Raw genomic sequence first — 12,080 nt, forward strand, 5'->3', positions numbered from 1 at the left:
TGACTAGGACAGCAAGTGCATGGGAACATCACCACCTGCAAGTTCCCCTCCAACACTATCCTGACCTGGACATGTCACTTTTCCTTCATTCCTTCATTGTTAAAATACTGGAACTCTCTTCCTAACAGCACTGTGGGTGTACTTACACCACATGGACTGCTGTGGTTCAAGGAGTGGACCCATCACTACTACTTACCAGGGTAATTAGGGATGAGCAATACATACGATGCCCGCATCCTGTGAATTAATTTTTTAATAGGGTGTTATGGTAATTTTCTACTGAGCACTGAATACATGACAAGATCAACTCGTGTTGAGTTTGGGTTTAATGAGAAGGATACCTTGTTTAGGTAACATTATATCCCAGCATTATACCATAATAAAAATGCAGAAAAACTGAAGATCCCTGGAGATGGGGACAAATGAAATCCTCTTTATTTCGTAAACGAACCACTCCTACTCTACCCCCAGCAACTTAGAGGACTGTACTGGACCAGACCTGTTCAAGGATGGTGAAGAAAAGTTCACGTTTTTGTTTATTAAAAAAAAAAAAACTTTTTTGGCACTTTCTATCCTTTTTTTTTTGGAGGGAAATGTGACAAATATAGGAATTTTGTCTGTTTTTAAATGCAGTGGTGACCCAGATATAAAATGGATGCTCATTGCTAAGTTTAAAATGGAGGATCAGAGTTGGGCTGTATACAAAGCCTAAGTTACAATAAGGTTTTGAGGTTTAAACAGCTCTGATAGGAGGATGGTAGTTTGAACCATTGTGGAAGTGAAATTCATTTTGCAGATGTGTTACGAGTGAGGCGGGAGGAGTGCGCTGTTTATTCTAGTTCCACTTCTCCACGGGTCACAACATAACTTACCGATATCGTCATTCTTAGACTCTATTTTTATCCCAGAATAAAATACACCAACCAGGTTTCTTTAACAAAATACAAAATTATCAATTTATTATAAAACAAGTCTTAACCAGTAATGAACTAAAGCATAAACACTTAGATTGAAATATTAAAGTTCCTATTTTACCTTAGCCCCTCACACTCTCTCTCGCCCCCCACCCCCCTCCCCACACACACACATTAACCAGTTAACTGGAAAAATAAAGGGATTTTTGTTTACAGAGCTCTATTACAGACAAAAAAAACTTGGGCTGAATACTTTTTCATTCCTGAAGAAACAGATGAGATATTCTAAACTGTTCTAAAACTGTATACAGTCTGGCCTCCCAAGTACATGTAGACAGGTCACTGGGATCTTTTAGAATAGTTCTTTTTAGGCTGCGTTGAGAATTAATTCAGCAGGCTTTCTGTCAAAGACAGGAGATGAGTTGATGCAGTGGACTTCAGGGTCTTTTAGAGAGATGCTGGAAAGCTGATCTGGGTTGTGGTCGTCTCTCCTTGGAAGTTCTCTTCTCTCCCTTTTTATACAGTTCAACCCTAACCCAAAAAAATTCAAAGTAAAACCGACAACAGGAGGTCAACCTTTTGACCTCCATTAATCTTGACTTGTCTAATTTCTTTTCAAATAACTTCTCCAGGTGTCCAAAGTTCTCTGTTGTTTATTGAGCTGGAAGTCAGGTAGCTTCCGGAAAGGCTTGTTGTTGCTGGAAGTTAGGTGGTTTCCTGGAAAGGCTTGTTTTCCTCAAGTGCCCCTTTTAAAAAAAAAAACATTTCCAGGGACTCTTTTCAAAGTCAAGTGGCCTTTATATGACCCCCTTTGAAAACCCCAAAGTTTAGCATTTCTTCAATCTTTCAAAAATGAATCCTCAAAAGATATATTTAACAAAATGCAGAGACACTTTTGTAACAAATGCAATTAATATATTGGTTGCCTTGCTACAATAGTTCAGTTGTTGAGTTACTGCAAGTCAACATCTGTAGTGGAATATTTGTTAGCATTGTTTTTTTTTAAAGAGTTTTTATTGTAAGTGTTGAGTATTTGGACTCTCTGCTGTTTTCTGATGGGAAATTAGAACTTGTGTTTCCCAGATCCATCAAGCTGCAGTGTTCCAATGGACGAGTAGTTCATTTGGAAACTGAAGCTGAACCTGAGCCAGTCAGAAAGGTGAACCTGGTTCTGTGTATATCAAGTGATTCTGAGAGAAACTCGTGGGCATTGTGATTTCCATGACAACCCCCCCCCCCCCCCCCACATAGTTCCGTTGCTTCAGCATTGGCAGCTGCCCAGGCCCTAGGTTCTGGCATTCCCCTGCCCCTCCCCCCGCAAAAAAAAACCCTCTGCCTCATCATGCTGCTTAAAGCTGGTTCTTTGACTAAGCTTTTAGTCATCCCTCCTAATAGCTTGTCCTTTGGATTTGTGTAAGTCTTTGTCTCCTGTGAAGCACCTTGGGATGTGTTCCTACATTAAAGGTGCTACATAAATGCAAGTTGTTGTAAAGACTACCTTCCCTATAGAGCAGTGTTTGTTATTGAAACTACAGAAGACTATCTACTGAAGAAAACCAGAGGGACAAGGGTTTTTTTCAATGTGTTGATGTGACCAGATTACCTTGTGCTTATTGTGTTGCCATGTTTCTAAACATTTCCATGTTTAATGCATAAGTAGCTATTGCTAGGAGTATAGCCTGCAGCTACTAATTTAGTATTTAAATAGATTAAAGACATGTTGAAAGTCTTGCGTAAATTCTAGTATGCAGTTTACTGTGGTTGGGATTATTAGACTCATCAGGACAGATTCTGCATGGGGTGGAGCTAATGGAAAGGACACCATGTAAATATCATCTTCCGTATCAACACTTGTTACCAGAATCTTTTGAGGAAGCTGCATTCTTTTAATTCAGGAAATGTATGCTTTGGGTTCTTTTGTGATGACGTTAGCGCTGTGTGATGATGTCATCCCACGCATGCGTCACTAAGTTCTGGCAAGATGTAACTGCGCCTGTGCACACCTTGGCGCCCTCTGATGACTGCAGCGGGCCGCTGCGTTGTCAGGAATCACTTTGATATATTAATGACTTAGTCCACAATGAACTAAATGTAACATTTCCAAGTTTGCAGACGACACAAAGCTGGGGGGTGGGGGGGTGGTGGAAATGTGAGCTGTGAGGAGGATGCAAAGAGGCTCCCATGTGATTTGGACAAGTTGGGTGAGTGGGCAACTGCATGGCAGATGCAGTATGACGTGGATAAATGTGAGGTTATCCACTTTGGTTGTAAAAACAGAAAGGCAGATTGTTATCTGAATAGTAATAGATTGGGAAAGGGGGAGGTGCAACAAAACCTGGGTGTCCTTGTACACCAGTCCCTGAAAGCAAGCATTCAGGTGCAGCAAGCAGTCAGGAAGGTGAATGGTATATTGGCCTTCATTGCAAGAGGATTTGAGTACAGGAGCAAGGATGTCTTACTGCAGTTAAACAGGGCCTGGGTGAGACCACATCTGCAGTATTGTGTGCAGTTTTGGTCTCATCTGAGGAAGGATGTTCTTGCCATGGAGGGAGTGCAAAGAAGATTTACTAGGCTGATTCCTGGGATGGCAGGATTGACGTATGAGGAGAGATTGGGTCGACTAAGCCTATATTCACTAGAGTTTAGAAGAATGAGAGGGAATCTCATAGAAATCTATAACATTCTAACAGGATTAGACAGGCTAAATGCAGGGAGGATGTTCCCGATGGCTGGGGAGTCCAGACCAGGGGTCACAGTCTCAGGATATGGGGTATGCCATTTAGAAAAGAGATGAGAAATTTCTTCACTCAGAGGGTGGTGAACCTGTGGAATTCTCTACCACAGAAGGCAGTGGAGGCCAAATCATTAAATATATGCAAGAAGGAGAGAGATATATTTCTTAACGCCAAAGGGGTCAAGGGATATGGGGAGAAAGCGGGAACAGGATACTGAACTAGATGATCTGCCATGATCTTTTTGAATGGTGGAGCAGGGCTGAATGGCCTACTCCTGCTCCTATTTTCTATGCATTGGAATAGTCAAATCTAGAGGTAAGAGTTCCTGAGCAGCAGATGAGCTGAGACGGGGATGGAATCAGGCGATGTTATCGAGATGGAAATAGGAGTTTTTAATAATGGCACGGCTGTGTGATCAGAAGCTCATCACGGGGTCAGTCATGACGGCAAGGTTGCGAACAGTCTGATTCAGCCTCGCCACAGTTGCCCAGGAGAGGGATGGAGTTGGTAGCTAGGGAACGGAGTTTGGAGTAGGGTCCGAAGACAATGGTTTTGGTCTTCCCAAATTTAATTGGAGGATCATTTCTGCGCATCCAATAATAACTGTCGGACAAGCAGTCTGACAATTTAGAGATGGTGGAGGGGTGAAGTGAGGTGATGGTGAGGTCGAGCTGGGTGTCGTCAGTGTACAAGTGGAAACTGAAGCTTTGTTTTCAGATGATGTTGAGACACAGTATGTGGATGAGAAAGAGAAGGGGGCCAAGGATACTTTGGGTGGGGTGCTGGGGAGGGACACCAATGGTAATGGTGCAGGTTTGGGAAGAGAAATCATGGCAGGTGATTCTCTGGCTTTGATTGGATAGATAAGAATTAAATCAGACAAGTGCAATCTCACCCAGCATGGACAATGGAGAGTGATTGGAGGAGGATGGTGTAATCAACCATAGAAGAAACAAATTACGCACCAGAAATAGAGAGTAACTAAAGGGTTAATAAGAGTGAGGAGCCTGAGACTAAAGCCGACAAATCCCTCGGACCTGATGGCCTACATCCCAGGGTTTTGAAAGAGGTAGCTGCAGATATAGTGCTTGCGCTGGTTATGATTTTCCAGAACTCCCTAGATTCGAGAATGGACCTAGCAGGTTGTAAGTTAGCAAGTGTAACATTGCTATTTAAGAAAGGAGGGAGAGGAAACTGGGAACTACAGGCCAGTTAGCCGAATCAGGCATCAGGAAAATGCTGGAATTTATTATTAAGGAAGTCTCAATGCACTTAGATCTTCATGGTATGATCAGACAGAGTCAACATGGTTTTATGAAAGTGAACTCGTGTTTGACAAATGTGTTAGAGTTGGGGCACCTATAAACTACTCCCAGCAATGTTCCTGCCCCTTGTCGTCTTAGCTCCACCCAAATTGATTCTACATCTTGATTTTCCTAGGTAAGATCCTTTCTACTGTCTTTATCCCATCCTTTATTGAGAGGGCAACCTCTCCCATTTTCTATTTTGCCTTTATCTCTTCTAAAAGTTGAGTATCCTGGAATACTTACTTCTCAAACTTACTCATTCTGTAATCATGTCTCCATAATGAATACTGGATCAAACCCATTAATTTCCGTCTGCTCTTGATTCATCTATTTTACTGTGAATGCTTCACACATTCAGATACAGTGCCTTTAGCTTTAATTTTTTTCTATTTTCCCTGCTATCACCTTAGTCAATAACGCCCTATTACTTTTGTTACTCTCTGTCCCTTCCTGACCCACTCTGTTTATTTTATTTAGTTTTATTTTTTTATTTAGAGATACAGCACTGAAACAGGCCCTTCGGCCCACCAAGTCTGTGCCGACCAACATATACTGACCCTACAGTAATCCCATATTCCCTATCACCTCCCTACACTAGGGGCAATTTATAACGGCCAATTTACCTATCACCTGCACGTCTTTGGATGTGGGAGGAAACCGGAGCACCTGGTGAAAACCCACGCAGACACAGGGAGAACTTGCAAACTCCGCACAGGCAGTACCCAGAATTGAACCCGGGTCCCTGGAGCTGAGAGGCTGCGGTGCTAACCACTGTGTCGCCCACTTTTTACCCACCTTACTCCTCTTCAGACTTGTCATTTCTCATCTTGCTTTTGAATTTATCCTTTCTTGAATCCTCCCTCCTCTCCCACCCCCAGCTCAATTAGTTTAAAGCCCTATTTACTGCCCTAGTTATTCAATTCGCCAGAACACTGATCCCAGCCCAGTTTAAGTGAAGCCCATCCCAGTGGAACAGCTTTTTCCCTCTTTCCCCATACTGTTGCCAGTGCCCATGAATCGAACCCCCTGCCTCTCGCACCACTCCTTCAGCCACATATTTAACCTTCTAATCCACTTGTCCCTATGCCCAATTTGTGTGGGGCTCAGGCAACAATCCAGAGATTATTACATTGAGGTTCAGTGTTTTAATTTGACCTTAGCTCCTCAAACTCTTTTAGCAGAACCCAATTCCTAGTTCTACCTACATCGACCATGGCAACTGGATTCTGATCCTCTCAATCCAGGTGCGAGGAGATGCCCTTAAACCTGACACTAAGCAAGTAACACAGCCTTTGGAACTCCCAGTAGCAGATGTCTATCCTTTGACTATACTGTACCCTATCACTATCATATTCCTTTTCACTTCCTTCCACTTAAGTGGCCTGCTGTACCATGGGGCCATGGTCAATTTGCTCATCTACCCTACAGACTTTTCCCTCATCCATGCAAGTAACAAAAACCTTGTTCACACCTGCTGGATAAAGGCACAGGCCGAGCTTCCTCCAGTTTTCTGGAGGTCTCAATACCTGGCTGACTCGCAGTTACACCCTCCTGTTCCTGACCACTAACCAGACCTGTACCAGTCCCTAACCTAAGGGGTGTGACTCTCTCCTGGAACAACGTCCAGGTGACTCTCTTTCCCCTGCCCCCTAACACCATCCCAACCCCAATGTCCTGCAATGTCTGCACCTTGGACTCCAGCTCAAACAACTCTGAGCTGAAGTTCCTCGAGATGCTGACACTTATTGCAGATGTGATTGTCCAGCATCACAGTGCTCTCCACAAATTCCCACATGCTGCAGTTATGGAGCACCACCTGCACTGCCATTCCTAGCTAATTTTAGTTAATTCATCAAAGTTGATGTATTTAAACAACTTGGTTAAAATGAAATATAAATTAATTACTTGATCTAGTTTAAGTTATAGGTAAGTTAAATTAAATATTTGCCTGTAACTTACCACTGCCGACCCCTCCTTGTGCTTTAATTCCACCTTGCCATTTTTCTCCTGCTCTGCTGTTTTGTCGTAGCCTGTTTGTGATGCTGCAGCATCTTTGTGTGCTCAACAAATTCTCCTCGTGCTGAATGATCACTGCTCTTGTCCTGCAGGTTTGTGGAGTCTCAGAGTTATCCTGAGCGTGATCCTGTGGTACTGTGGCTGAACGGAGGCCCTGGCTGCAGCTCCTTGGATGGCCTTCTAAATGAACATGGCCCCTTCTTGGTAAGCAAACAGAGGCTTTAGCTGTTCCATTAGATCAATGTGCTTTTGGGAATGGCTCGGCATCCCACAGAGGATTCTAAGGAACGACCTGGTCAGGTAAGTTCTTTTCTCTGTATGAGCCTATGTGGCCCAGCAGAATTCCCTTGTCTGTGCAGAGTTGGCCAGGCCCAGTAGGAGTGCTACAACTGTTCTGAGCCTGGGTTAAACATCAACCAGGTTCCTGCTCCTTTGCTGGAAACGCCATGTTTACATGATGGCCGTTGAGCCCAACTGTGATGTTGTCCATGAAGACTATCCTGCCAAAGCTTGCTGCATAGACTCGTTCATAAAGAACGGTTGCTTCAATGTGGAACTGTATCATTGTGTGTACTGCAATAAAATGAAATATATCTTGAAAGAGCTGCAATAGTTTGACACTGTCGCAGACTTCAGTAAACACTGAATGGACAGGCACTTTGCTGTTTCAAGTTCCAACTTTAAAAGCAAGAAATTGCATTTAGATAAGGCCATACGAAATAAGAGCAAGAGTAGACAGTACAGCCCCTCGAACCTGCTCCGCCATTCAACACGATCATGGCTGATCTACCTCTTCTTGCCTGCTCCCCATAACCCTTGATTCCCTGAGAGATCAAAAAAATCTATCAATCCCAGTCTAATATACTCAATGATTAAGCATCCACAACCCTCTGGGGTAGAGAATTCCAAAGATTCGCAACCCTCTGAGTGAAGGAGTTTCTCTTTATCACAGTCTTAAATGATCAACCCCTTATCCTGAGACTGTGTGCCCATGTTCTAGATTCCCCAGCCAGGGGAAACAACCTCTTAGTATCGACCCTGCCAAGCCCCTTCAGAATCTTGTCTGAAGATCACCTCATTCTTCTAAACTTCAGAGAATAGAGGGTATTTACTCAGCCAGGAACCAATCTAGTGAACCTTCGCTGTACTGTCTCCAAGGCAAGTATAGATATGGACACCTAAACTGCGCACAGTAGTCCAGGTATGGTCTCACCAAAGCCCTGTAACAGAGGTAGCTGAACCTCCTTGCTCTTGTACTCCAGTCCCCTTCCAATAAATAAAAGCAAAATACTGCGGATGCTGGAAATCTGAAACAAAAACAAGAAATGCTGGATTCACTCAGCAGGTCTGGCAGCATCTGTGGAAAGAGAAGCAGAGTTAACGTTTCGGGTCAGTGACCCTTCTTCGGAACTGACAAATATTAGAAAAGTCACCTCACTTGTTTATAATCTGTGACTTTTCTAATATTTGTCAGTTCCGAAGAAGGGTCACTGACCCGAAACGTTAACTCTGCTTCTCTTTCCACAGATGCTGCCAGACCTGCTGAGTGAATCCAGCATTTCTTGTTTTTGTTGCCCCTTCCAATAAAGGTCAATATGCCATTTGCCTTCCTAGTTGCTCGCTGTACCTGCATGCTAGCTTTGTGTTCCTCATACGAGTACATCTAAGTGTCTCTTTACATTAACATTTACAAGTTTCATGCCTTTTAAAAAATGTTTTGTTTCTATCCTTCCTATCAAAGTGAATAACCACATCTCCCCACATTATACTCAATCTGCCACCTTGTTGCCCACTCACTTAACTTGTCTGTATCTCTTTGAAACTCTCTTTGTGTCCTCCTCACAGCTTACATTCCCACCTAGCTTTGTGTCATCAGCAAACATGGATATATTACTCTTGGTTTCTTCGTCTTAACTCATTAATATAGATTGTAAATAGCTGAGGCCCCAGCACTGATCCTTGCGACACTCCACTACAGCCTGCCAACTTGAAAACGCCCTGTTTATCCCTGCTGTCTGCTTTAAGGAAGTAACTAGCAGGGTGAACAATAGCGAACCAGAAGATGTAGTGTATTAGGATTTCCAAAAGGCATTCGATAAGGTGCCACATAAAAAGGTTACTACACAAGATGAGAGCTCATGGTGTTGGGTTTAACGTCATCATGGATAGAGGATTGACTAACTAATGGGAAACTGAGAATCGGGATAAGTGGATCGTTTTTGGGTTGGCAAGCTGTAACTAGTGGATGTAGGGAGTGAGTAGCTAAATTTGCTGATGACACAAAAATAGGTTGGAAAGCAAGTTGTGAAGAGTAGACAGAGGCTGCAAAGGGATATAGATAGGTTAAGGGAGTGGGCAAAAATTTGGCAGATGGAGTATAATGTGGGAAAATGTGAGCTTGTTTATTTTGGCAGGAAGAAATGAGAAGCAGAATGTTATTTAAATGAAGTGACACTGCAGAATGCTGTGGTACAGAAGGGATCTGGGTGTCCTGGTACATGAATATCAAAGTTAGCATGTAGGTGCAGCAAATGGTGGGGAAGGCAAATGGAATGTTGGCCTTTATTGCAAAGGGTATAGAGTATAAAAGTAGGGAAGTGTTGCTACAGCTGTACAGGGCCTTAGTGAGACCGCATCTGGAGTACTGTGTACAGTTTTAGTCTCCTTACTTAAGGAAGGATATAATTGCATTTGAAGCACTTCAGAGAAGGTTCACTTGGCTGATTCCTTGGATGAAGGGCTTGTCTTATGAGGAAGAGTTGAGCAGGTTAGGCCTAAACTCATTGGAGTTTAGAAGAATGAGAGGTGATCTTATAAAAACATATAAGATTCTGAGGGGGCTTGACAGGATGGACGCTGAGGAATGTTTTCCCTCCTGGGGGAATCTAGAACTAGGGGTCACAGTTTAAAAATAAGGGGTCTCCTATTTAAAACAGAAATGAGGAATTTTTCTCTGTCATTAGAATTTGGAATTCTCTTCCCCAGAGAACAATGGAGGCTGGGTCATTGAATATATTCAAGGCTGAGTTAGACAGATTTTTGATCTGAAGGGAGTCGATGGTTATGGATGGCAGGCAAAAAAGTGGAGATAAGGCCACAATCAGATCAGCCGTGATCTTATTGAATGGCGGAGGAGGTTTGAGGAGCCAAATGGCCTACTATTTCTTATAATCTTCTTGTCCATTAACCAATCCTCCATTCTAATATATTACACCAACGCCATGAGCCCTTATCTTGTGTATTAACCTTTTATGTGGCACCTTATTGAATGCATTTTGGAAATCCAAAGTATACATCTACTGGCTCCCCTTTATCTACCCTATGCGTCACATGGTCAAATGAAACTCCTAATAAATTTATCAAGCACAATTTCCCTTTCATGAAACCATGTTGAGTCTGTCTGATTATACTATGCATTTCTGTGCATTGTTAAGACTTCCTTAATAATAGATTCCAGCATCTTCCTGACGACTGATGTCAGGCTAACTGGCCTGTGGTTCCCTGTTTTCACTTGTGCTCCTTTCTTGAATAGCAGTGTTACATATGCTAGCTTCCAATCTACTGGGACTATTCTAGAATCTAGGGAATTTTGGAAAATCATAACCAGTGCATCCACTGTCTCTGCAGCTACTTTTAGAACCCTAGGATGTAGGCCATTAGGTCCTGGGGATTTGGCGGCTTTCAGTCCTTTAAGTTCCTCGCTCTTATTAGCCCCTTCCTTACCCTCTATTTCTTGTAGGTAATTTGTGTCTTATACTGTGAGGACAGATGCAAAATATTGTTTAACATCTCTGCCATTTCCTCATTCCCCATGATAATTTCTCTCTGCCTCTAAGGGACCAACGTTGACTTCAGCTATTCACCTTTTTATATACTTGTAAAAACTCTTACAATCTGTTTTTATATTCCTGGCTCGTTTACTCTCATTTTTTTCTCTTTTTATCAACTTCTTGCTGGTTTCTAAAATTCTCCCAATCCTCAGGCTTACTACTTTCTACATATTATAAGCCTTTTCTTTTAATCTAATACTATCCTTAACTTCCCTAGTGAACCACGGATGGATCTTTCTTGCTGAATTTTTGTTTTAAATGGTATGTATCTTTGAACATTTCAGATAGTTTTTTCTGAATATTTCACACTGTTTATTTGCTGCCATACCTTTTAGTCAATTTACCCAATCAACCTTAGCTAACTATACCTCATACCCATGAAATTGCATTTGTTTAATTTTAAGATCCTTGTTCTAGACTCGAGTATGTCACTCTCAAACGTAATATGGAATTCAATAGTATTATGATTACGTTTTCCCAGAGGACCTGCTACTATGAGATTACTAATTAACTCTGCCTCATTACACAATACTAAATCTAAAGTAGATGTATCCCTAGAAGGTTCCACAACATATTGTTCCAGAAACTATCATGTATGCATTCTACAAACTTCTCTTCCAAACTACCTTTGCCAATTTGATTCAGTCTAGATGAAGCTTAAAGTCCCTCATGATTATTACAATGCCTTTGTTACAAGCTTCAATTATTTCGATGAAGGGTCACTGACCCAAAACGTTAACTCTGCTTCTCTTTCCACAGATGCTGCCAGACCTGCTGAGTGATTCCAGCATTTCTTGTTTTTATTTCCAATTATTTCTTGCTCAGTGCTTTGTCCAATGGTATAACTACTGTGAGAGAACCTGTAAACTACTCCCACCAGCATTTTCTAACCCTTGTTATTCCGAATCTCCACCTAATACTGATTCTACTTCATGATTACCTGAGCCAAGATCCTTCCTTTCTATTGTCTTTATGTCATCCTTTATTATCAAGGCTATTTCTCCTCCTTTTCCATTCTGCGTCTTTTTGAAATGTTGTGTAACCTGGAATATTTATTTTCCAACCTTGGTCACCTTGTAACCATGTCCCTATAATGGTGATTAGATCTAAACCATTTCTCTCTAGTTCGTCTATCTTATGAATGCTTCATGCAGTCGGATAAAGAACCTTGAATTTTTTTTACCACTATTGTTTGCATGGGCCATCATCACTGATGCACTATTATCATTAAACTCTACGTCCCTCCTGTCTCTGCCCAAGTACTACTCTGTTCTATTG

At 42.2% G+C, this 12,080-nt stretch overlaps 1 protein-coding gene across 1 annotated transcript in view; it reads left to right on the forward strand.

The window, feature by feature from the left end:
* LOC137378246 (lysosomal protective protein-like) overlaps positions 1 to 12,080 on the forward strand; it is a 122,473-nt gene that overhangs the window by 54,975 nt on the left and 55,418 nt on the right. The window contains exons 5-8 of the mRNA XM_068048472.1: positions 1,547 to 1,586; positions 1,923 to 2,073; positions 6,135 to 6,472; positions 7,065 to 7,176. Coding sequence (XP_067904573.1) covers positions 1,547 to 1,586; positions 1,923 to 2,073; positions 6,135 to 6,472; positions 7,065 to 7,176 — 641 coding nt within the window. The remainder of the gene's footprint in view (positions 1 to 1,546; positions 1,587 to 1,922; positions 2,074 to 6,134; positions 6,473 to 7,064; positions 7,177 to 12,080) is intronic.

The sequence above is a fragment of the Heterodontus francisci genome, chromosome 16 (assembly GCF_036365525.1).
Source record: "Heterodontus francisci isolate sHetFra1 chromosome 16, sHetFra1.hap1, whole genome shotgun sequence".
Taxonomy (NCBI): domain Eukaryota; kingdom Metazoa; phylum Chordata; class Chondrichthyes; order Heterodontiformes; family Heterodontidae; genus Heterodontus; species Heterodontus francisci.